The sequence below is a fragment of the Neophocaena asiaeorientalis genome, unplaced genomic scaffold (genome assembly GCF_003031525.2).
Source record: "Neophocaena asiaeorientalis asiaeorientalis breed wild unplaced genomic scaffold, Neophocaena_asiaeorientalis_V1.1 scaffold546, whole genome shotgun sequence".
In the NCBI taxonomy this organism is placed as follows: Eukaryota; Metazoa; Chordata; class Mammalia; order Artiodactyla; family Phocoenidae; genus Neophocaena; species Neophocaena asiaeorientalis.
In genome coordinates, this window is record NW_020175442.1 from 1,516,900 (window position 1) to 1,543,796 (window position 26,897).

Genomic DNA, 26,897 nt, shown 5'->3' on the forward strand with positions numbered 1-26,897 from the left:
ATGACTCAAAGCAAAGTCAAAGTAAACTTTTACAGTGGCACACAAGGACCTCATCCCCTTCCCAGTCACACTGGATCCTTTTCATTGGCTGTTCCCTCTAATATTCTTTCTCCATATGTCTATATGGCTCATTCCCTCAATTCCTTCAAGTAGTAACTCAAATCTCCCTTTCTCAATGAGGTCTTCATTAACCACCCTACTTAAAATTTTACTAATCCAAACACCCTCATTCTAGTGCCCTGTTTTACATTTTCTCTTAGTATTTATTATTTTCTAACATAATAAATAATTTACATAACATTTTTCAAATGTCTGTCTGCCCTGCTCCAAACACACATATAGTAGAATTTAAACTCCAGGAGGAAAGGAATTTTTATCTGTTTTGTTCACAGTTGTTTCCCCAGCACCTAGAACAGTCTCGGGCACATAGCTGACATTCAATAAATACTTGTGAAATGAAAGAACAAATAGTTAAGTAAATTGGGTTATACCAAGAGGATGGAAGGTTAAGCAATCAGAAAAAATACTGTGTATCAATATGGAAAAAGACATGTGAGGTAATGTTAATGTTAAAAGTAGAACCCCCGTGTTGCAATAAAAAACACGTTGGTGTGGCTTTGGCAACGTTGTTCTTTTCTGGTTCTTTTGCTTTCTCTTCCCTTAAATGTTGGGGCTCCCAAGTTCGTTTTTGGTCCTCTTGTCATTTTTATCTACACTCTAGCTTCAAATACCATCTACTTTATTTCTAGTTTATTTAGCATGTTGTCCAAACAACCATCTTGAGCCCAGGGCTCTGTTTTGAGCTTTTCACCCACATTACTTTGTATACACCTCTGTTAGTAGCTAGAATACCATTCTGAGAATAGTGGTCTGTTCATCAGGCTCCCCCGATAAAATGGGAGAACTGTTACAGAATAAGATGCCTAGAACATATTAGTAAGGACTCAATAAATGTTTTAGTAATGTAAGGTGTGTACTGTGTGCCCAGTACCTCTAAGAACCTTACATATATCATGTCATTTAATTCTCACAGCAGCCCTGTGAGAGGCATGAGGTAGACATAGCTTCATTACACGGATGAATAAATAAGGAAATGTGTTTATAATAAAGTGACCCCAAAAAGTGCAGACGTTAAATTAGGTGTTAAAGTAGTGGGATCGTAGGCGGTTTTTCTCTTTCAGAAATTTCGTTAATATTGTTGATAGGCTGTATATGCGTCTTGTGTGTGTATGCACGTGTGTCCGTGTGAGACCAAATAATTTTAAAACTTGAGTGGGCAAACACAGCAACAGGAAATTGTTGGGTAGGGTCTGGGAAAAGAGGAGGAACCCAAAAGTACAGACAAGCAGAGAGTCGACTCCGCCTGTGAACTGTCTGCGCAGGCGGCGACGGCCCGCAGGCAGAGCAGCGACGCACCCCACCCAGGGAAACGATTCCTTTCAGTGAGGCCAACCCGCGGCCACATGCAAATGACCTGGAGGCTGTGGGCGGAGCCACTCCTGGAAAAACTCCGGCCGGGGGGCGGGGAGAAGGTTGACCCATGGGCTGGCCCCGATTGGCTCCCACAGAGACGGGGCGGGCTCTCCCGAAGGCCCGGCCTCACCGAGGGGCGGTGCCTGGGCCTGGGCCTCTTGGAGAGGGAAGGAGCGGGAAGCCGAGCTACGCGTCGGGAAGCTTAGGTTGGCTGAGCCCTCGGCTCCCAAAGGCAGAGCCGGAAGCGCTACAGTTTGACCCACGAGTCCATCTGTTTTCGAAGGCGTAGCCCTCTTCCTCCCGACCCTCTCCGCCTCCCCCTCTGCTCCTTCATCCGGAGGCCGAAGCCCCCAGCCTGGGCGGGGCGGCGCAGCCCGAGCTCCCGGACCCGGAAGAAGCGCCATCTCCCGCGTTCACCATGGAGCCCACTGCGCCGTCCCTCACCGAGGAGGACCTGACTGAAGTGAAGAAGGACGTGAGTGGAAAAGGAGGAGCCCGCGGTCTGAGAAGCGAAACGTCCGGGCACAGCAGGACCGCGGCGAGCCCTGCATCCGAGGGACCTTGGTGGAAGTGATCTGATCCCCGCTGACCTGTTAATCCACGTTTTAAATCAATAAAAGCAGGGCTTGGGTTTCAGAAATCTTGTTCAGTGGAGCGTTTCTTTACAGTCAGCTACTTGCCCACTGCTCACCCATCCCCTGGTGATTTCACCCCAGCTGCTCTTTGGAGCTGCGTTGTTAGGGATCGACGACTCAAGTTCATCCTTGAGCCAGACTGCCTTGGCTGCTGGCTCAACCTGGAGCAAAAGCTGGACCAGATAAAGCATCCCAAGCAGTGGATCAAATACGTGAAACTTGCAAAGGGGGTTGGGGGAAGCTGGACTGTTGAAAGCACAACCCGGAATTCCCCTAGTAAGCAAACGCCCACGTATTTAAATTGAAGGGGCGCGGAGGGGGCGGGGGATGAATACATGAAGCGGAGAATTAATTTACAGGTAAACGTTGGAGATATTCAGCAGCTAAATTACGCTCTTCTGCTTGGATGCTGAAGTGCACAAATCTTAGTATTTATTCGTAAAGAATGACTTTGTTGAGGTCTGCCTTGTTTCTCTTTTCCTTTGCTTTTAGTTAACTTGTTTTGCCATGTGAGACTTATATGAGTACCATTAAAATACTTTATATTAATTCAAAGTCAAAACAATATGAACATGAATTGTGTTCTGGCTTAACACTGCAGTACTTATACAAAATCATCTTTGTGAATTGGACAGGACAGCAGCTTTTTAAATGTTTGTGTGCTTCCTTTTACCCTCACCTGTAAGGTTTATTACACTGTGTACTCATAATTACAGTTGGTATGACTCATTAGCAAAAGGAGACTGGTTATGACTGTGTCTTAGTTTCCTCCTTCAACAGATAATTGTGGAGCACTTATATGGAAAGTACTGTCCTTGGGCCTGGAAAGATATAAAAAAATGACAGGCCCCTGCTTTACATTCTAGTTGAGTTAAGACTGGGACATTGATAACTAATAAAGAATAAATGAGTATTGTGTTTTTCAAGATTTGTGCCAGTAAAAACATGAACTTCAAGAGCTAGGCCTACTGTATTCCAGATACTCTGTCACACAATTTACAATGTTCTCATTTAATCTGTACAACAACCTCTGAGGCAGATAATTGTCTTTCCCATTTTATAGTTGATAAAACAGGTAGTGAGAGGTTACAAGTGGGAGGATATAAAGCCTGTACATAAACACAGATGTGAAGGGTGGCTTCTAGGTCTTTTTTTTTTCCATCAGTTCATTGATATTATCCATCTCCATGATTTCAATTTACAGCTATATAAGAAATCCATAACCTTGGGGAATCATGGACACGTTTCAGGACATCTGTGAAAAAAAATATGTGCACAATTTTTTCTTAGAAATTTTTTTCATGATGTTTTCAGAATCGTTCATGACCTTAGGAGTTTTAAAATTATAATCCACATATTTGGACTTCCTTCTTTCTCAACTCTAAGTGCTTATTTCCAAATATCTACTGGAAATCCACTTTTATATCCTTCAGATTCCTCACTTTGTCTAAAATTGAACTTTTTATCATCCTTCCCCCAAAGCCACTTGCTGTTTCTGCTGTATTCTCTTGTCGTGATGAACCCATGGGGATTGGCTGCTGATACCAAAATTCATGGATGCGGGCTTCCCTGGTGGCGCAGTGGTTGAGAGTCCGCCTGCCGATGCAGGGAACACGGGTTCGTGTCCCGGTCCGGGAGGATCCCACATGCCACGGAGCGGCTGGGCCCGTGAGACATGGCCGCTGGGCCAGTGCGTCCGGAGCCTGTGCTCCGCAACGGGAGAAGCCGCAACAGTGAGAGGCCCGCGTACCGCAAAAAAAAAAAAAAGAAGAAATTCATGGATGCTCAAGTCCCTTTTATAAAATGGCGTAGTATTTGCATGTAACCTACACACATCTGCCCATATACTTTGAATTATCTCTAGATTACTTATAACACCTAGTACAATGTGAATACTGTGTAAATAGTTGTAAATACAGTGTAAATGCTATATAAATAGTTGACCCACACAGCAAATTCAAGTTTTGCTTTTTGGAACTTTATGGAAATTTTTTTTAATTTATTTATTTTATTTATTTATTTTTGGTTGTGTTGGGTCTTTGTTGCTACGCGCGGGCTTTCTCTAGTTGCGGCAAGCGGGGGCTACTCTTCGTTGCAGTGCGCGGGCTTCACACGCGGTGGCTTCTCTTGTCGCGGAGCACGGGCTCTAGGCGTGCGGGCTTCAGTAGTTGTGACACGTGGACTCTAGAGCGCAGGCTCAGTAGTTGTGGCACACAGGCTTAGTTGCTCTGCGGCATGTGGGATCTTCCCGGACCAGGGCTTGAACCCGTGTCCCCTGCTTTGGCAGGAGGATTCTTAATCACTGTGCCACCAGGGGAGCCCCTGGAATTTTTTTTTCCAAATATTTTCCATCCACTATTGGTTGAATCCGAGGGTGCGGAACCTGCAGATACAGAGGACCGACTGTACCACCACTTATCCACATGGAAGCTTCCACTTCTTTTTTTTTTTTTTTTCAGGCTCCCACTTCTTCACTATACTCCTTCTCCCTGTGTGCTCCATCTAGTTGTTTACCTCTCTTTTGTTGAATTTAGTTCAGTTTCATAAATATGGACTACACACTGTGAGACTGATACTGCCATTGATTCTAACAGTTCAGAAATTAAAAACTAACACACAATCTTAGTTTGAGAAGAGCTCAGCTTCTTGGGGGGTGGGGGGGACATGTAAAATGACAATTGCAAATCACAGAATAAGTGCAATGAATTTTACATTCATCCAAAACATTATCTACTTAGCACTCTGCTAAATGCAGGATATACAGAGTTGAACAGAATGTACCTGGTTCTTGCCTGCTTTTAACATGTGGGTTCTTAAGGTTGAAAACAAATAAATGTATAATTCCAAATTATGGTAAGTACTATGAAGGAGACAAACAGGTGTTGAGCCAATAACAAGATAAGAGGGGAAATCTACTTGAGATAGGATGGTCAGGGAAGGTTATTAACGTTTTTAAAACTGGTTCCTGAAGGCTATGACAGAACTGGAGAAGAGCATTCTAGGCAGAATAGAATTTTCAAAGGATCTAAGGCAGGCAAGATCTTGGGGAAATTGGAAAAAGGCAGAGAGTGCCTAGAGGTGAAGTTAGGATGGTGGGCTAGTGCCAGATTATGAAGGGTCTTACAGATGGTAGTAAAGTGGGATTTTTTTCCCAAGTGTAGTAGAGACCTATTGAAGAATTATATTTTTAAAAATCCCTCTGCCTAATGTATGGACTGGAGCGAGCAAAAGGGAGAAGAGGGAAACTAGTGAGGAGAGAGATGATGGTGATTCGGATCAGGGTACAGGCAGTGGAGATGGATGGAACAGGAGAATTCCAGATGCATATTTTAAACAGTAATGATAGGACTTGGTGACGGTTTGAATGTGGGAGTTGAGGAAGAGAGTGGAATCAGATTAGTAAGTGGAAATGTCAAATCAGCAATTAGACCTATCAGTTTGAAGATCAAAAGAGAGATCTGAGCTAGAAATAAAAGTGTGGGATTAAGTGAGTTTACCTGGGGAACTTGAGGGCTAGAAGGGAAAGGGAGACCATAGAAAAGTTTTAAAAAGTAAGAAGTTATGGCCGCAGAGATGGGAAGAAAGCCAGGAGAGTGTGGTATTCACATAAGACAAGAAAAGAGTATTTCAGGAAGGGAGTGATCAACTGTGTTCACGCTGCTGAGAAGTGAGATGAAGACTGAAAAGTATCAGATTTAGTGATAAGGAGACCCTTGGTGACTTTGAGAAGAGTAGTGGAACAGAGTGAAAACGTCTGGGAGTGAGTTGGGAGATATAAGTGGAGTCCTGTTGTATAGAAAAGTGAAGTGCATACACTGGGTGCTGTAAAGGCAGGAGAGGCGTACTCATTTGGGGGAGTTTAAGTAAAGTTACCTGAAGGAGATGACCACTGTCCTGAATTTTAAAAGATGAATAGGGATATGGGAAAAGAAAACAAGGCAAAGGTAACGACTTAAAGAAATGTAGTGGAAAACAGCAGTTTTAGGAAGAACATAAAGTTCCAGAACATAGAGCAAGCTGGAGAGGTAGGCAGGATCCATACTATGAAGCACCTGCCTGCCATCATCAAGTAGCTGTGATTTGTTGAATACCTACTGTGTCAAGCCTTCATATGCACTGTCCCATTTAGTCCTCCTACAGGTCCTGCTAGGTATTTATTATTTTTTTACCAATAAGGGACCTGAGGCTTAGAGAGGTTAAGTGACTTACCCCAGCTCTCACAGGAGTATGTGGCAGATTCAGGATTTGAACTGAGGTTGGTCTGAGTCCAGAGCCATGCTCTTCACTTCTCTGCTATTCTGCTATGGTTGAGAAACTTTATCCTTTAAGTCGAGGTGGAACACAAGTGTTTTAAATTTTTTAAAAATTAACTAACAACATTTCAATATTGGTAGAATTCATGCAACACTCCAGATTTCCATTTTTTCTTGAAAAATTACAAGGTCTGATAGATGTGTGAAGGAAGAAGTTGAGCGGGGTGGGGAGAGAAGGAAGAAGTACAGCTAGGTGTCTTGTTAATAGTCGATGCAAGATATATAGGGACCCGAACTAGGACAATGCTAATAATAGGGATGGAGTGAAGGGGCAGCTTAGATAAATATTGGGGTAGATTGGCAGGACTTGGTGGGTGGGTGATCTGATCGAATGTGCCAAGTGAGTGAAAGAGAGGAAAAGTCAAGGATGAGTTGTAGGTTTATAGCATGGTTGGATGGATGGTGGTACTCGCAAGTGAGCTGAGAATGTCAGAGGAAAACGATAGGGGAAGATAACAAAATTGGTTTTGGACATGTTGAATTTTAAGTACCATTGGGATCTCTAGGTGGAGAAAGTCTTGATCACACAGGAAAATTTAGAAATCATCAACGTGTGGTAGAAATGACAACAAATGAGGTTTTCCAAGGAGTTCATCTTTTAAATCTATTTTTCTCTCTCCTCATCCCCACAGCTTAAATTCGTGCACTCAGCTTATCATATGTAAGGTATTGCAGCAGTCTTCTAATTGCTCTCCTTTGACCCCAATTTTTGCTTTCCCCCAACCCTCTGTAAAAGTTTTCTTATTGCCTCTTATTTATAAACCTTTGATGAGGTTTTGACTATAGGGAAATGTAATTTCCCTCATTGCCTACCTTTCATGCCTCTAGGTCAGGTGTAGTCTCTGTAAATTTCCCAGGTCCTGGAGGCAGAGTTGATTGCTTCCCCAGTACTTGACCTATATCTTTTTTTCCAGGTCATATTCCATTGTCTCATAATTTTTAGCTTGAGTTGATAATGTATTCTTCAACTAGGCCATGTGCCCTTTGCATGCAGGTTTCAAGTCTTGTTCATCTTTGCATATCCACTGCTCAGCACTTGGCATATTTGGCATTCAGATATGTGAAATGTTTCTCGTGGCAATTCATTGGACTGAGAACTGTAGGAACCCTTCACCTAACCTACTTTTCTGCCACCATATACTCTCATATACTTTGAAGATTTTCCATTGTCTTTAGTTCATCATTGTCAGTGTGAATCAAGTTAGTCATCATTGTCATCATCGCTAACATTTACTCATCACTTACTATGTACCAGGCACTTTCTCAAGTGCTTTACGTGTGTTAATTTATTTCTCATAACACCCAGATGAGGAAACTGAGGCACAAAGGAGTTAAGTTACCCAAGATAGCATATTTAGTAAATGGAGGAGCTATAATACAGTCACTCACATCAAATTGTTAATACCATTTATTAGGACCCACATTGATTTTTGACTAATTAAGCCTCATTAGGCAATTCTCAGGTCTAGGCCTGTGTATGTGATTTCTTTTTATTTCTTTAATTTTTTCCAATATCCACTATTCCTTTAGGTTTCTTTCCCCCCATACCTTTCTACCTTCCTTCTACCAAAGCTGAGTTAGACTACAGTCTTGCCAACTGACTCCAAAGATAGACCCAGTATGGTCCCTTTTGTTTTAGGTTCTTTCTTTTTATTTCTCTCTCTCTCTCTTTGTGTGTGTGTGTGTGTGTGTGTATATGGTTTCACTCTAGAAAGATGGAAAATTAATGACATGAGAAAGTTATAAACTGTGAGTTATCCTCTCTGGTCCTGACTAATCCTGGATTCCTTGCTAAATGGAAACTAAAATGTACAGTAACCTCTGCTCTCAACTTTACCTTTGAAGGCCCTCAGCAGACCTCCCTATTTCCACAGACCCAAGCCCCCTAGATTAGACGGGCCCCCTCCTCACAGCAGTTTGGTCTTGGTTTATAGATATGAAGATGAGATCAGAGCAGTGAGGAAGCAGTGAGGAATATCTAGTCAGGGACCTACTTCTGTCTAACCGGACCTTCATTTTAATAGCATGCCTTTAGTAGGGCTGAGCCTCCTGACTTCAGGATGTTTTCTCTCACCAGTCAGATTCCTAACTAATCAGTCACCTTTGTGATTTCCTTAGGTGTTAAAAAAAAAAAATACATTGAGGCATTTTTTATATCTTTTAGGCTTTAGAAAATTTGCGTGTATACCTGTGTGAAAAAATCATAGCTGAGAGACATTTTGATCATCTACGTGCAAAAAAAATACTCAGTAGAGAAGACACTGAAGAAATTTCTTGTCGAACATCAAGTAGAAAAAGGGCTGGAAAATTGTTAGACTACTTACAAGAAAACCCCAAAGGACTAGATACCCTGGTTGAATCTATTCGGCGAGAAAAAACACAGAACTTCCTGATACAGAAGATTACAGATGAAGTGCTAAAACTTAGAAATATAAAACTAGAACATCTGAAAGGTAAGATATCTTAGTTATCCAAAAGTTCATTTAAATGTAACAATGCTTTTATAAGTAGCATGCAAAACAAAACAAAAACCTAGAAGTGATCATTTTGCTTTTATTTAAAAAGTTCAACCTTCAGAATTACATTCAATTTGCATTTTTTTACCTTATATGATGTCATTACATTGCAAAAGTGAAATATCACTCAGTGTTCTGTATTTATATTCGTTTAACAACACATTTATAGAAAACAAATACAATGAAATCCCAGTATACACAGGAGTTTGTTTCTAAAGTCATCAGAATGCAAGATTAATCTGTTCAAAAGTAACCCCTGAAAATGCATATCACGCATAAAGAACAGTGTATAGGTAAAGTATTTTACCTTTGATAAACTCTGATAGTTTTTCTCCCACCAGTTGATTACATGATGGAGTAGTTGGCTTATGTTGGTAAGAATCGTGTATAAGTTATATATAACTTTAAACACTGGAATCACACTCAGTGTTGCAAAATGAGAGAGGCATAAAACTGAGATTGATTAAGGGAGTAGCAGATTTACCTCTTCGTCTCACCCTCACCCCAGAGCACACACTCACTAAATTGGAATGCTGTGTAGAATTGTTAGCATGATTTAAATCCCCCTCTCCCTCCAAACCCCCATCTTTCTCTGTCTCTCTCTACAGAGCACTTAAGATAAATGTGCATGCGATACAGCTCTATTCCAGCTGTTCTAGGCAAGGGAAACAGAAATTAGTAATTTAGGGCTTTTCCCTTAAGGAACTCAGTCTATAAATCCATGTTGGAACACAGATGAAGTTTCCCCTTGAGCCATATTTAAGAAAATAGTTTCTCTTTCATGGGACAGAAATGCTGACTGTATTGTGAAGTTGAAAAACTAGTGGAAAAAATTGATGTACAAATGTACTTTACAGACTCTGCAGGTTTTACATAAAATCTGTCAACTCAGGAAGTTCTGTGCCTGTAGACCATTGGGTTGAATATTTGCTGAGCCTAAAAGAGAGATAAATTGTATTTGTGTTTATTCTTTCCACACTGAGGCTAATTGTTGGCTATACCCTTTGGATATGATAGAATTCTTTGTTCAGAACAACCTCTGTCATTTAAGTAAACTGTTAGGTTGAGAACCAGGACATTCTCTATTTAATGTGAAGAGGAGACCTGGGTTCTAGCTGTCCCCCTTGCATGAAGTAGTCCTGGAATGTTGGGCATGACTTCACTGTTCCAGGCCTCTGTCTTCTCGTCTCTAATAGTGAGAGGCTATCCCGGATGACCTGTAGAATCCCTTCCACTTGTAACACCCCATGATTCAAGAATTGGAAGTAAGAGAAATGGAAATAAAAACAAAAATAAATGGGACCTAATGAAACTTCAAATCTTTTGCACAGCAAAGGAAACCATAAACAAGACCAAAAGACAACCCTCAGAATGGGAGAAAATATTTGCAAATGAAGCAACTGACAAAGGATTAATCTCCAAAATTTACAAGCAGCTCATGCAGCTCAATAACAAAAAAACAAACAACCCAATCCAAAAATGGGCAGAAGACCTAAATAGACATTTCTCCAAAGAAGATATACAGATTGCCAACAAACACATGAAAGAATGCTCAACATCATTAATCATTAGAGAAATGCAAATCAAAACTACAATGAGATATCATCTCACACCAGTCAGAATGGCCATCATCAAAAAATCTAGAAACAATAAATGCTGGAGAGGGTGTGGAGAAAAGGGAACCCTCTTGCACTGTTGGTGGGAATGTAAATTGATACAGCCACTATGGAGAACAGTATGGAGGTTCCTTAAAAAACTACAAATAGAACTACCATATGACCCAGCAATCCCACTACTGGGCATATACCCTGAGAAAACCATAATTCAAAAAGAGTCATGTACCACAATGTTCATTGCAGCTCTATTTACAATAGCCAGGACATGGAAGCAACCTAAGTGTCCATCATCAGATGAATGGATAAAGAAGATGTGGCACATATATACAATGGAATATTACTCAGCCACAAAAAGAAACGAAATTGAGCTATTTGTAATGAGGTGGATGGACCTAGAGTCTGTCATACAGAGTGAAGTAAGTCAGAAAGAGAAAGACAAAATAACATGTGCTAACACGTATATATGGAATTTAAGAAAAAAAAATGTCATGAAGAACCTAGGGGTAAGACAGGAATAAAGACACAGACCTACTAGAGAATGGACTTGAGGATATGGGGAGTGGGAAGGGTAAGCTGTGACAAAGCGAGAGAGAGGCATGGACATATATACACTACCAAACGTAAAATAGATAGCTAGTGGGAAGCAGCCGCATAGCACAGGGAGATCAGCTTGGTGCTTTGTGACCACCTAGAGGGGTGGGATAGGGAGGGTGGGAGGGAGGGAGACACAAGAGGGAAGAGATATGGGAACATATGTATATGTATAACTGATTCACTTTGTTATAAAGCAGAAACTAACACACGGTTGTAAACCAATTATACTCCAATAAAGATGTAAAAAATTTTTTTAATAAAAAATAAAAAAAGAATTGGAAGTAATTAACTCATAGAATTTTAGCATATACCCAGTTTAAAATTGGGGTAAATTTTTTTTGTGTGTGCTGGAGTGCTAAAGAATATTTTTTAGTTTTGAAAGCTATTTCTTATTTTATGAATAATTTTAGGGGCTACTTTATTTTTTCTAGGTCCTTCAGTGGTTAAGTATAAATACACAGATTGAATGTGAATTGTAGCATGTCATTTAGCTTCCTTCAGATTATTCCTATATCTAGAAAATGTAAATAATAGTATGCTTCATGATTGTCAGGAAAAGCAGATAAAATGTGAAATGAATTATGGCAATTTATAAACTGCTATTTAAATTTGTGTAATCTTTAAAAAGTTCAAAGATGGGTGTGGACTCAGTTTTCTAGTTACTTTTCATTTACATCTGAATAATTTTATTGTAGGACTGAAATGTAGCGGCTGTGAGCCTTTTCCAGATGGAGCCACAAACAACCTCTTTAGATCAAATTCAGATGACAGTAATTTCTCTGAAAAACTGAGAGCATCCACCGTCATATACCATCCAGAAGGAGAATCCAGCACAGCCCCCTTTTTTTCTACTGATTCTTCTCTGAATTTGCCTGTTCTAGAAGTAGGCAGAACTGAAAACCCCACCTTCTCTTCAACTACGCTTCCTAGACCTGGGGACCCTGGGGCTCCTCCTTTGCCACCAGAGCTGCAGTTAGAAGAAGAAGGAACTTGTGGAAACTCTAGTGAGATGTTTCTTCCCTTAAGATCACGTGCTCTTTTGCGGCAATGACAGTTTACTGCATTTTAATTTTTTTAATGATGACAAAAAATATTTGAAAGGATATGAATCATCTTATAAAATTGCTATAATGACTTATTAACATTTGATACATGTCTTATAATGCAACGTAAACATACTTTGTAAATAGAATTTTTTAGAATAAAAGAAGTATACTTGTAGATAGCTAAAGTAAGTCTTGTTGATCATGTACTCTTCAGTATTTTCTCTTCATTTTTGAGGTAATTTAGTGTTTTCACTTTTTTTTATGTTTTAAGACTAATTTTAATAGAGAACATTTCTCTGTTTGAGAATAGAGTCTTAGGCTGGGAACAATGTTTCTTCTCTGTGCATTTGTGCTAGTAAGTTTCACAGTCTAATAGTCCTTTCCAACCATTCAACAGTACATTTTCAGAATTAAGCTGTTCCTATTCGTAATAAAGCCAAGCACTGCTGGGAAAACTGCCAGCTACAGAAAAGAATCTTTTTCCCACTCAGTTGGGCTTACAGACACTTAGAAAGTCCCCTTCTGATTCAGAGAAATATCTAATGGAGTTTGAGCCACCTATGGTGCCAATTTGCCAAAATACATTTCTTATTAATCTTACTAATTAATACTACTTTCTTAAGATTTTCACACTCTTTGCTTTATCATTTTCATTCCTAAAGAAAAATCTTGGCATAAACTTCAGTTATTACATGTAATTTAATGAGATTTTAAAAATACTTTTTCTGTACTTTTTGTTCCCTTTTAATGAGGACCACTGTACAGTTGAAATAATTAGAACAAAATGGTTTTTATGTGTATATATGTGACAATTCTGTTTTTAGTACTATTTGGAACAAGCAGGCCATTAGCTAGATATGTCTTTTTGTTCTATGACAAAGTTTGACTAATTTTACAAATTTATAAATCTTCTTTCATTGTTTTCATTAAACTATATCTATTTCTAGATATCTGTCTCATATATATTTCCACTACTTGCAAAAAGCAGAGATGGAAATATGCTATTAAGAATAAATGTTTTTAAGTTGTAGTGCTGTGTTTTGGAAGTTTCAGATTTTTCAATAGGAAATAAATACCTAAAACTTTTTTTATATGCACCAATTTTAATAGGAAACATTAATTCAGGTTGTAAGATGGAGTTGCACTTCTGGATGGACTGATGAAATTATCAGTCATGAAGAAGACTGGCATATTGACTTTTAAAAAATTTTAAAGACTGGGTGATTTTTGTAGTATAAACATTTTCTAACGATTATGAAGAAATATGTTTCACCTCCAGGGTAGCATAACAAAATAGTGGCAATTAAAAAAAAAAATAGTGGTATAATACTTAAACCTTTTTCAAAAGCAGAAGCAAGCTTTCATTTCATTAATTAAAATAAAATTTGATATGCAGTTTTTTAAAAATTTAAATAGGATTTATTTGGAATCAAAGATCATAATTTAGATATGGTTTAGCACCTATATTTATAGTTTTCTTTCAGACTGTTGACTAACTACGTAGAAATAAAATTAAGGTTTTAACAAACTTAGGCTTTTGGTTTTCTGAATCCTATGAAATCAGTTTATTTTTCATTTAAACACTGAAAACCAGCTGTTGCCAAAAATGTATAAACTTGAATGATACTGTGACATGACATAGTGCAATTGGTTATTGGGTTGGTTAATGCAGCAGTGAAAATTATCACTTAATATAAAAACAACACCTTCGAGCTCACTTTTTAAAATTGCTTTTTAAAAAATTGAGACTTTATTTTTTAGAGCAGTTCTAGGTTTACAGAAAACTTGAGCAGAAAGTACAGAGTTCCCATATACCCCCTGTTTCCTATATTAACATCTCACATTAGTGCATTTATTAGAATTGATGAACCAGTCTTGATACATTATTATTAACTAAAGTTAATAGTTTACATTAGGAGTCATTCTTTGTGTTATACAGTTCTATAAGTTTTGACAAATGCATAGTGACATGCATCCACCATTATATTATCACACAGAATAGTTTCACTTCCCCAAAAATCCCCTGTGTTCCACTTATTCATCCCTTCCTCTTCCCCCCAGCCCCACCCCTTCCCATCCAGCCCTGGCAACCACTGATCTGTTTATTCTCTCTATTGCTCTGTCTTTTCCAGAATGTCATATATTGAATGGTTGGAATCATACAATATGTAGCTTTTTCAGACTGGCTTCTTTCACTTAGCAATATGCATTTACATTTCATGCATGTCTTTTCATGGTCACTTTTTCAAGAGCTAATTCCATCTTTGGTCAGCATGTCATTCCTAGTGCAAGGGCAAACACTGGCAAATTTGGAACTTACCAGGATAATGGCAGGTTTTTTGCTTTCAATTTTTTTTGTTGTTTCGAATTTTTTTATTTTGTTTGGGAGGTTTTTGGTTTGTTTTGATAAACATTTTTTTTTTTCGGCCATACCACTTGGCATGTGGGATCTTACTTCCCTGACCAGGGATAGAACCTGTGCCCCCTGCAGTGGAAGCACCGGAGGTGCGGAGTCTTAACCACTGGACTACCAGGGAAGTCCCTTGATAAACATTTTCTAAAATTTAATTTAGTTTAATGATTAGTACTTTTGTGGTTAGTGATTTTTGTCTCCTGTTTAAAAAAATCTTTGCCTATCCTAGTGCTGTGATGATAATCCCCTATGTTTTCCTCTGGAAACTTAGTTGTTTTCATTTCACAATTAGCTCTATGATCCATTACAAAGTAATTTTGTGTACAGTATAAAGTAGAAGTTAAGTCTTGTGGCTACTGTCCTTTTACCTAAGCAGCATGAAAGGGAGCAGGAAGTTTCACGCTCTGTCCTTATCTTGTATCACTGCATAAATAAGTACGTTGTTGATTTTGGAGGGAAAAAAAATAGCTAACCAAGCAGGGAATCGATCTTTGTTGTTAAATGTAATCTTTTGAGGGCTTTCTGAAAGAAGAGCTAAATTTAAGCACAAACAATATGTGGGTAACTTGAGTGTTGCTCCTAAAGGCCTTACTCTGATCTTGCCACTCTATTTAATTATCAGACAGTTGTCCTTCACTGTGGTGGTTCCCAAACTGCTGCCTATTTCAGAATCACCTGGAGAGCATTTCTTTTTTTTTTTTTTGCTGTACGCGGGCCTCTCACTGCTGTGGCCTCTCCCGTTGCGGAGCACGGGCTCCGGACACGCAGGCTCAGCGGCCATGGCTCACGGGCCCAGCCGCTCCGCGGCACGTGGGATCTTCCCAGACCGGGGCATGAACCCGTGTCCCCTGCATCGGCAGGCAGACTCTCAACCACTGCACCACCAGGGAAGCCCACTTGGAGAGCTTTTAAAGATCTGGATGCCAGGCTGTGGAAGCCAGTCATCAGAAGTGGGTAAAAATTTCTAGGTGATTCCAACGGGCAACAGTGTTTGGAAACCACAATCTTACTGGATGCCAAATACAGTGATTGGTGTTTCCACATGTGTGATCTTGTTTTTAATCCTAATAACAACTCTGCAAGGAGGGTTTTATTGTTAATTTTTTTTACCACATGAGAAACAATCTCAGGATAAAGTATATGGCTCAAAGTATGTGGCACAGCTCTTTAAAATTAAAATCTAGGGCTGTTTGACTCCAAGATCAGTGTTCTTTCTACAACCCCATGCTCTCTTATTAACATTTCCTAGACAGCAGAAAGGTAAGAGTGGAGATTGTGTATTTTTTCACTCATAATTCAATATTTATTGATTACCTATCATTTTAGGTGCTGGCGATACAGTGATAAAACAGACAATGTCTATGTTCTCATAGAGAACTCACATTCTAGTTGGGGGAGATAGTTAGAAAATAAACAAGGAAACCCTGATAATTCTAGTTGCTGTGGATATAAAATAGGGCATGTATGAGCTAAACAGTAACTTGGACCAAAGTGTTTATAGCATTATGAGGGAACTCCTCTCAAAGCAGGCAACATTTGAGCTGAGGCCTAAACCATAAGAAGGAAGGAGCCAGCTGTGTAAAGTTCTAGTAGGAAGTTTAGGCAAAAGTAACATTGAGTGCAAAAGTCCTGAGGCAAGAATGAGCTAGTGAGGACCACCCAGGCCTGTATGGCTGGAATGTAAGTATGAGGGGTGACGAGGGAACTCAGGAGCCTGGACTGAGATGAGGTTTCATAGATAGCGAGGACCAGATATGGAAGGATTTACAGACCATTGTGAGAAGTTTGGATTTTCTTCTTTCTTTTTTGTATATTGAAATAAAAGAGCTGTATTAGGGACTAGTATATAACATTTGCATACATTTTCAGGGTATTATACTATATTCCAAAAAACTGTTAATGCTCAAGGGGCGTTGGGCCATACTGTATCAGCTTGACCTATGGAGGGGCTGGAGGCTATGTCCACATGACCAATCCCCAGTAAAAACTCTGGACGCTAAGTTTCGGGTGAGCCTCCCCAGATGGCTCCATGCATGTTGTCACGTCTTTGCCGCGGAAGTTAGTACTGTCTACACCTCCACTGGGAGAAGACAGCCAGAAGCCCTGCATGTGGAAGGCTCCAGCACTCTGCACCCTGCATCTCTTCCCTTGGCTGATTTTAATCAGTATCCTTTAGCTACAATAAACCATAATCACGAGTAAAACAGCTTTCAGAGAGTTCTGTGAGTGCTTCAAGCAAATTACCAAGCCTGAGGATGGTTTTGGAGGCTCCCAAACTTTGCACTTTGGGACCATCATTTTCCTTTGTCAATGTAGGTACTTGGGTGGAAAATTTTGAGAAACAGATCTACACCCTCATAAATTATAATCCACAATACTTATTGATCATCTACTCAATGACAGGCACTGAGCTAGGTACTAGGAATATAAAAATGAACAAAGCATACTCCAACTCCTCCCCAGAAGGAGCTCACAGACATTGTGCTATGGAACTGGGAAAGAGTGAATGAGACATCTTCTCTGCCTCCTGGAGGTGAGTGTATCGTGTAAATGAAAAGGCATCCTGTGAACATTTACACTGATACCAACTTCACTGCTTTCACTTGGGTATAATTCCCTCTGAGTTCGTGAGGAGGAGTCAAAGATTTCTAGTTTCCCTTGGTGGCTAGGCACATGGTTATATCATTTATTGTACTAAGAGAGGGAACACAAATGCAGAAGCAAGTTATATGTAAAGGCAAGTTACTGATCTTTAAGTGGGTGTTTGAGACCCCAGCACGATGTCCATACATAAAGTTTAAGAGCCAAATGGAGGTTTGATCCAGAACTTGAGAGGTTGGAGTTGGAGACCCGGATTTGGGAGTCACAAGCATTAAGGTAGTTAATGCCCTGGAAAGGGATGGTCTGACTTGCAACTTTGTAACACCCTCTACAGATTGTTAGTAAGTGTTGGTGAAAGCTGGTATAATATGTTGGGAAACACCGGCGTTTAAGGGCCGTACAGAGAAAAGCAGGCATGGAGGGAGGCTGACAATAAGAATCCAGAGAGTTTGGAGGACCCCCAGAGTGGTGTGATGCAATACAAGAGAAGTTCCATCAAAGGAGGCTGTTCAGAGTGCGCTGGAATGAGGTCAAGCAGGAGAGGATTCACTCTGGGACTTGGTAAGTCCACTTACCCATAGAGGTGTTCCATGACAACTGAGGGAAGCACATTGAGAGTAATTTTATTTCGAGGAAGAGATGCAGCAGGATCAGAAAGAAATCCTGATCTCTCTGGGCAAGGGCTTTAAGGTGGCGGTGAAAAGACAAAATTTTTAGCTTTTCTGTGCCTTTAATAAATTCTTACTGAATCTGAAAGTTTGGTTGGACCACTACCTGAGGATCTGTCTCTTCTCAGGAGTCCTCAGAAAAGAGCATTAGAAACCTCTGATTGAGGACGTGCGCGGCCCCGCCTCCAGTCCTTCAGCCCGGCCGCAGTATCACGGCGCAGCCGCCAGGGGGTGCAGACTCCGGGCCCATCAGCAAGACTTGGGGCGGGGCCAACTGCGGGGCGGGCCCTGGCACGGCTTCCGGTTTCCGGCGGAGCCATCGATCGACGCGCGCAGCCGTCATGGCAGCGGAGGAGAAGGATCCTCTGAGCTATTTCGCGGCTTACGGGAGCAGCAGCTCAGGCTCCTCGGACGAGGAGGATAACAGCGAGCCGGAGGAGACAAGTCGTAAGGCCTCGGATCCGGCGAAGTCGGCGGGCGGCTGTGGGAACAAGGCGGAGAAGCGGCTGCCTGGACCCGACGAGCTGTTCCGGAGCGTGACTCGCCCGGCCTTTCTCTACAATCCGCTCAACAAACAGATCGACTGGGAGAGGCACGTCGTCAAGGCGCCAGAGGAGGTGAGGTCCCCGACCCCGTTTCCCAGTCTAGGTCCCGGCCTCCGCCCCCTTCCTCCTGAGGCCCCTCCTGGGGACCAGCTGTCCGCCCCACACACGCAGTCACCCCCTGCGGGATGCCGCACCACCCTCTCCCACCTCCAACCCTGGGGAGCCCGGGCCCCCTCCCCCAGCTTGGTGGGTGTCAGACCGGATCCGCAGCCCCGCCCCCTTGTGAGGAGACCCAAACCTCCGCGCTCGGTGCCCTGACCCCGCGCGGCTAGGACTAACGGTGGTGACTCCCCCGCCCCCCTGCTGCAGCTTCTCCCCGAGACCCCTTCCCTTTGATGCCGAAGTGCCTGCGGTGCTGCCTCCAAGACAGTGTCTGCTGCAGCCTCCTGAAGGGGTCAGCCTTGGCGTAGTATCTCTGAGACTGGATTCTTCTTTGGTAACTAAAAGTTAATAGCTTTATTCGTATAGGGAACCCTTTGGCTTTTCACTTAACAGTAGTGTGATTTTGATGGAAAAATATGTCTTTAAACCTTAAAAAAGAAAAAAAAAAGTCAGCCTGAAGAATAAACGAACGGCAGGGAGGTGCATGTGCCCATACCGATTATAGGAACCTCGGTTCGTCACAGTGTTTCTTAATGTGTTTGCTTAACAGCCTCCGAAGGAATTCAAAATATGGAAGTCAAACTATGTACCACCTCCGGAGACCTACTCTACTGAGAAGAAGCCTCCCCCTCCAGAGTTGGATATGGCAATAAAATGGTCTAACATATATGAGGACAATGGTGACGATGCCCCACAGAATGCTAAGAAAGCTAGGCTTCTCCCAGAAGGGGAGGAGACAGTGGAATCAGGTAAGGAAAGTCAGACTCCAGTGGTAATGCCTTTTGGTCCCTGTGATGAGTTTTAAGAGAACGAGATGTTTAATGAATGAAACTTAAATCTAGTCAGTTAGCAAACTGATTGTGATGGTCTTTGGGTGTCTTTTGCTGTGTGTGTGTGTGTGTGTGTGTGTTTAACATCTTTATTGGAGTATAATTGTTTTACAGTAGTGTGTTAGCTTCTGCTGTATAACAAAGTGAATCAGCTATACATATACATATATCCCCATATCTCTTCCCTCTTGCGTCTCCCTCCCTCCCACCCTCCCTTTTAATGTGTTTTTGAAAAACATCATAAAATATTCAGGATTTAAAGTGAAATCTTTGATGTCTCAACCAGTAGTATATTGATTTATGATGCCTTATTATTAAAGCAGCATGAGTTATTTCATGAACTCTTTGTTGTGACTGCAGTTGTGAAGTGCTGATGGCTTCATTTTATATTAAAGCAATTGTGCTTTACAGCCAAAATTAGTGTCACAAAATGGATTTAACTGAGTATTACTACATAGTAATTAACAATAGTAAGAAGATAATGACTTAGTTGTCTTGCCTTAGTTCATAATATCATAATTCCACCTTACAATTCCATTATTGTAAGTAATCACAGTAATCTCTGCTTCCATACTTTTACCCACTTACCCCCTTGCCTCACTTGCTTAAAACCCTTCACCAGCAGCAGAGTGAGCCCTCTTTGATAGGCCCTGCCTTTTTCTCCACCCTCATTTCAGATGGCTCCCTTGTAGAACTTTAAGATCTTAAAATTCAAAACTGAATAGACCATGCTATTTTATGGTTCCATGCCTTTTAATATATGTTCCACCTTAGTCGGGAATGTTTTTCCCTCCCTCTTTGGCTGGTAAACTCATTCATCCTTTAAAATCCAACTCTAAGAAAAAGAGAGTTGGTAATATCTAAATCTCAAATATTACCTTCCTCTAGTTAATTATTTGCTCCTCTATACCCTGTATGTGCTAATGCTATTGATGGCACTTACCACCTTTTATGTGATTTTTTTTGTTCGTAAGTCTTATCTGCTTTACGAAGATGAGTTCCTTAAACAGCAGGGTCCAGGTGTTATTTATGTTTGTAATACAGTTTGTAGTATATTGTGAGTATTCAGTGGATTATTGGACTAAATATTTTTGACTATCATTTTTATGAAAGAGTGTGCTGTTTTTGTTAAACAAATTTCTGATCTTCCCATAATACAACTGCTACTTATTTAGCTCGTTTTACAACTGCAGAGAATTTTGTTTGTTTCAAGAGAAAGGGTAACAAACTGGTAGGAGTTCTTACTCCAATTTTTGTTTTTTTGTTTGTGTTTTTTTAAGGAATAGGATATTTATTCAGATCTAAAGTGTCTCTTCACAAAATTAATGCTTGTTAATTCCAAATGGGAAAAAAATAGTAACTTCATTTTGGAGTTACTTCATTGTGGAGAAGCCTGGCAGACCCCATTTTAATCAAGCGATTAAAGTGATCATAAATAACAGGACAAATCAAAACTGAGTGTCACTTGAACACAGCATCACGTTGGTGATATTCCTGCCGAACACAAACACGCACAAATTGAGGGATGTTCCACAAAATAACTAGCTGAATCTTCAAAAGTATCAAGGTCATGAAGGTCAAAGAAAGATTGAGGAAACATTTTTGACTACAGGACACTAAAGAGATGTGACGATTAAATGCAATACACATTCTGAAGTGTATCCTTTTTTTGCTATAAAGGATATTACTCTTCAGTTTTGATTCTACCTGGCTTTCCCATTTCTTTCACTGACTTCCCAGTGTGAATTAGAAGTCACTAGTGAAGGTACCTCTTCAGTAAATGGCATCTTTTTGGACATGCCAAATGAAGTGGACATTAAAAATACCTCATATTTTATAGTATCTTTATATAATTAATAAAAAACACTTTTGCATAACTTGCATTTAATCCTTACAACACCTTGTGAAACCAGATAGGGAAGTGTCAGAATGAGAGCTTATGTGACTTGTCCAAGATCACAAAACTAGAAAATGCTGAGCTCTAAAATAGTACCTTCACACAAGTTTTCTAATTTGTTACTCTTAGCAACCTAGTACAGAAGTGGTACATGATTCATTATTACTGTTTTGTAGACAAGAAGACAATCTCAGATTAAGAATTGCCCAAATTCACACAGCTAGGAAGAGGCAGAAAAGGAATTCAAATTCAGATCTTTAAATGGAAATGATGCCATATTAAACTGGGGTTTAGTCTCTTGATGTTTTGCAAGTGAGAGTGCTTGAGGAGTAGCTGTCCTGTGGGAAGAATGGCAATAAGGCCACTAGAGTTGATATTCAATCTAGGGTGTCATAGGCTGGTGCTCTCCTATCTTTGTTCCTATGTGGAAAAGGTTTATATACCAAGACAAGTAAGTAGAAAGAATTATCTTTTTTTCCAGCTTGCCTTTTAAGTTCAGATAGCAGGAAATATGTGTGAGAGAATGCTGCTATTCCCATAGGTAATTTCTGACCTTTTGATCATATGATGGTCCTCCATTAGAAAGTGGATGTTGGCAATATCAAAAAAGGACCCCAGTGCTCAGCCAACTTAAAGCTGGATCATAAGATTAAAAGATAATACTGAAATCTTCAATTTTGACTTTAATGTTGGTTGTTGAATGTAACTATCTTCTTTTTGTAATGAATACCTTTCTTCTTAGAAGTGATTTTTGCCATTTCAAACTCCCATACTATGTTTACAGATCAATTTCCCAACATCTTTTTTTAACCCCCCTTTTTTTTTTTTTTTTTTGCGGTATGCGGGCCTCTCACTGTTGTGGCCTCTCCCGTTGCGGAGCACAGGCTCCGGACACGCAGGCTCAGCGGCCATGGCTCACAGGCCCAGCCGCTCCGCGGCATGTGGAATCTTCCTGGACCCGGGTATGAACTCGTGTCCCCTGCATCGGCAGGCGGACTCTCAACCACTGCACCACCAGGGAAGCCCAACCCCCTTTTTTTTTTTAATTCATAAAATATCTTGTATTAGAAGCTCCACATTCTTTTTTGTTTTGTTTTGTTTTCAATAGGAGATGGAGCAATCTGCTCTTTTTTTTTAAATTAATTAGTTTATTTTTGGCTGTGCTGGGTCTTCGTTGCTGTGCTCAGGCTTTCTCCAGTTGCTGCGAGAGGGCTTCTCATTGCGTTGGCTTCTCTGGTTGCAGAGTACAGGCTCTAGGTGCACGGGCTTCAGTAGTTGTGGCTCGCGGGCTCTAGAGCGCAGGCTCAGTAGTTGTGGCACGCGGGCTTAGTTGCTCCGCGGCATGTGGGATCTTCCCGGACCAGGGCTCGAACCTGTGTCCCCTGTGTTGGCAAGCAGATTCTTTTTTGTTTTCTTGTTTTTCTTGTTTTTCTTTTTTTTTTTTTCTGCAATACGCGAGCCTCTCACTGTTGTGGCCTCTCCCATTGCGGAGCACAGGCTTCGGACGCGCAGGCTCAGCGGCCATGGCTCACGGGCCCAGCCGCTCTGCGGCATGTGGGATCCTCCCGGACTGGGGCACAAACCCATGTCCCTGTCATTGGCAAGTGGACTCTCAACCACTGCACCACCAGGGAAGCCCCCGCAAGCGGATTCTTAACCACTGCGCCACCAGGGAAGTCACAGAAGCTCCACACTCTTAAATATAAATCTCATTTTTAGATTATCAAATTACTTTGTTTTTATTTTTCCTTCTCATTTTCTGCCCTTTGGCCTTTTTTGCCAGTTAACTCCTTCCAGGTAAGGAAGCTGGGAAAAATTCAAAACTCATCATAAATCCTTACTACTTATCAACACTTGTTTAGTGGTTGTAAAATGTAGATGATTAAGGCTTAGATATTTATTGTAGCTTAATTAACATGTAATTAATCTTGAAGGTCTAACTAAAGTAGCTAATGCTTTTTTTTAAAGAATTTTGAACCTTAGTTTCTATTAATAATTTAAGCTTGTTTACCTGAAGTGACATGAATTCCATAATATAAAAATTGTTTCCTTACAAGTGCATCTGTAGTATATGGCACAGAGTAAGAAGCTCAGTAAAGTTGATGATCGAACATTTCAAGATTTTTTTTTTTTAAGACAATGCCTTGTTATATCACTAGATGGCATTAGCTCTTCTGTTCAGTGACTGGTAGGAAGTTATTTTTCCAACCTCAGTAGTTTGTGTTTTTATTGTTATTCAGTAAATGAACTGGTAATAAGTGACAGATTAAAAGCAGAAGTGTCTCAGGATGGTCTTTTTAATATATGTTAACACTGCATTTTCTAGTAGAGTTAGAAAGTAATTTCAATTTTTATATTACTACTGAAAATAGTCTCAAAAGTCAAGCATGATGATAATTAAGCACCAATTAAAACACAAAGGCCTTGGCTTATTTAAACTGTATGCCTTATCAGTTGGTTTGTAGAACAGGTATTTTTTTTGTATACATGATAAACTAATGATTAAAACTTTGCTTTGTAAATTCCTGGGATGATTTGTTGATCTGAATTGTATTTTATCATACTGGGTACATAAATCTGTAGTGCTCTATTAAATATATGAATAACATTACTATGCTGTGTTTCAAGATGCATTACCTGCTGTTGATACCAATTATTGTCCACATCAACAAAGGAAATATTCTGAGTCTGGTAGTTAGCAGAAGGGAATTGAAGGCTTAAGGTTTTAAGTTTATTTTTCCCATAATGAGTTCGTGATCTGAAAAACAAAACAGATGAACAAACAAAACAAAACAGATGAACAAACAAAACAAAACAGAAATAGGCTCATTGATAACAGAGAACAAACTGGTGGTTGCTAGAGGGGAAGGAGTTGGGGGGACAGGTGAAGCAGATGGTAACTAGACTTATTGTGGTGATTATTCCATAATATATAAAAATACCGAATCACTATGTTTATACACCTGAAACTTAATATTGTGTGTCAATTATAATCCAATAAAAAAAAAGAATAGGACAGAGCTCCCCAGTCTCTATTAGAATATCAAGAAATAACATGTAAAAAATGACTGTAAAGTCCTTTTGCAATGTGAAATGTTAAGTAATAACAATAAAATTGACATTGTTTGTTTTTTTGATTGTTAATAAAAGGGACGTTGAAATGAGAAAAAAAAGTTTATGTTCTGATATCAATGGCTTCCCAAATTTTTTAATATGAAGTCCCCTTTCAACATCAAAATATTTTATAGGCCACCACATGGTAGTTATTGAACTTTGAGTATCTGTTGATCGAGAAAATAAAGTACAATGAATTCAGTAATGTGCTTAAAATAAATTTGTATTTTATAAATCATAACATCTTCTACATGTTATGTATTCCATCTACATGGAGTTCTTAAAATAACGCCATGCGTTTGTCCAGAGGGATGGGGATTAGCAGCTGTTCTGTGCAACCCTGTGTTTTGTTGGAACATGTAGTTGGCTTGTTTTAATTGAACAAAAGGGCCCATTGTTTCAGGTTTTACAATCTTTTTATTTATTAATTGGAAATTTTCTGTGAGTACAGATACTAATAATATTTTAGAAAAGTGTAAAGGACATGGTTTTAATTTGAGGTTCTTCTCCCCTCCCCCCCAAATTCTCCATAATATGAAGGCAGAGAAGAAGTCTGTTTTTCTCTTGCCATTGGAATATTCTGACCATCCTAGGAGGGGGAGAATGTAGAACTACCTACATAGGACAAAACTGAAAATACAGTTTCAGTGAAACATCTACTTGTGAGAGCCTTTTTAACTTCAAAATGCATGTGTGGGGCTGGGGGTGGGGAGATGAGATGGGGGGAGGTGTTTGTGGGGGCCGGAAAGCAGATTGCAGGAGAAAGACTAGCTGATAGACACATAATGTCATGGTTAAATTGACATCTTTTTTTGTAAAAAAAAAAAACAAAACGGTATGTGTTCCATTCTTAACATGTAGATTATATATTTAAATATCCACCATGTATATACTGTAGAATATTTGAGAATAGCTTTATCAGAACAAATTTTGATTTTCTCATTTTAAACTACCTTAATATAGCACTAAAAGATCACTGTTATATATTATATATTTTGTTATATATTTTGTATAACATTACAGTTGAAAAAATTCCTTATTTTTACTTGCAATTTAAAATCAGAGTTCTGAAAGTTATTTTTGTGTTTTTTATTGGAAAACTTTGAAAGAAACATTAGTTGAGGATAATGATTTTGGTATAGAGTCAATGAAATTTTAATGCTTAACATTTTTTTAATATTACTGATTGAAACTCTTCCTTTCCTATTTAAAGATGATGAAAAAGAAGAGCATACTTCTAAAAAGCGCAAAATAGAACCGGGAGAACCAACAAAGAAGAAAAAATAGAAAATAAATGACAAGAATTTTTGGACTGTGAAACTTTGTTGAAATGAATTTTTTTGGCAGATTAAATTGATTGTAAAATTGTAAATTATTATGAAACAACATCTCCATGAAAGTATATGTTAATTAACTAATGAGTTTTGGTGCAGGAACCTTCCACTGTAGAATTCATTTTTTATTTAAAACTTAAATGTATTTAAAAATCAAATGGTGACTTGTGATTGTGAAATTGACAACACTTGGAAGCATTCTTGCTACCACAGAATTGGTGACATGCTTTGAGTTTCATCCCATGTTGACATGCCAATGTTCTATGAACCTTTTATAAAGGAGTATATTTTTAAAGTAAATATATTGTACTGTGAACTTGTAGGGTGCTTTTCAGCAGTGTTTGTACAGTGTAAATAGATCATGGAAATAAAATTATCAATATTACTATATTACTGCATAACATTAACATTTGAATATTTGTGACAAGTACCCTCTTTGCCATGTGACATTCTGATAGTGGGTATTACCATTTAGGGAGTGCCTCCTGTGTTCCAAGTGCTTTGTGCATATATTATCTCTGATCCTCAGCCTAATAAAGCAGGTATTAATAGCCTCATTTTATAATAGAGATTAATTTATCCACGGTTACACAGCTAATGAGCAATGAATTTGAGATTTAACTCAGGACACTTGAACTCCAAAAATATCACACTAAACCACCTCTCAGCCAATCAGAATTTAGTCATCTTTGCTCAGGGGGAAATTCCTCTGCCCTCCTTATTTCTGTAATGATCTATACGGCCTGAAGACCATTAAAAACATTACTGAAGGGCTTCCCTGGTGGCGCAGTGGTTGAGGGTCCGCCTGCCGATTCAGGGGACACAGGTTCGTGCCCCGGTCCGGGAAGATCCCACATGCTGTGGAGCGGCTGGGCTGATGAGCCATGGCCACTGGGCCTGCGCGTCTGGAACCTGTGCTCCGCAAGGGGAGAGGCCACAACAGTGAGAGGCCCACATACTGCAAAAAAAAAAAAATTACTGAAATAAAAGTCATATTTTAGGAACTGTAGTTGCCATCTCTTCCAGGTACTCTTCTGTGGTAATCAGTAGAGATCTTCTCCCCTGATTATATTACTGCACTTATCATATATGCCTTATATTATGATCATTGATTTCCCTGTTAAATAGTAAGCTTGCCAA

General features: G+C 39.8%; 2 protein-coding genes across 2 annotated transcripts; both read left to right on the forward strand.

Moving 5' to 3' along the window:
• Window positions 1-1,763: 1,763 nt before the first annotated feature.
• Window positions 1,764-14,230, forward strand: BCL10 (BCL10 immune signaling adaptor). Its single transcript, XM_024767870.1, has 3 exons — window positions 1,764-1,948; window positions 8,586-8,874; window positions 11,843-14,230. Exons 1-3 carry the CDS (start codon window positions 1,892-1,894, stop codon window positions 12,196-12,198), a joined length of 702 nt encoding a protein of 233 aa, XP_024623638.1. The 5' UTR covers window positions 1,764-1,891; the 3' UTR covers window positions 12,199-14,230.
• Window positions 14,231-18,003: 3,773 nt separating this feature from the next.
• On the forward strand, window positions 18,004-26,314 carry CUNH1orf52 (chromosome unknown C1orf52 homolog). The gene is made up of 3 exons (XM_024767890.1): window positions 18,004-18,492; window positions 19,133-19,331; window positions 25,637-26,314. Exons 1-3 carry the CDS (start codon window positions 18,217-18,219, stop codon window positions 25,708-25,710), a joined length of 549 nt encoding a protein of 182 aa, XP_024623658.1. The 5' UTR covers window positions 18,004-18,216; the 3' UTR covers window positions 25,711-26,314.
• The last annotated feature ends 583 nt before the right edge of the window (window positions 26,315-26,897 follow it).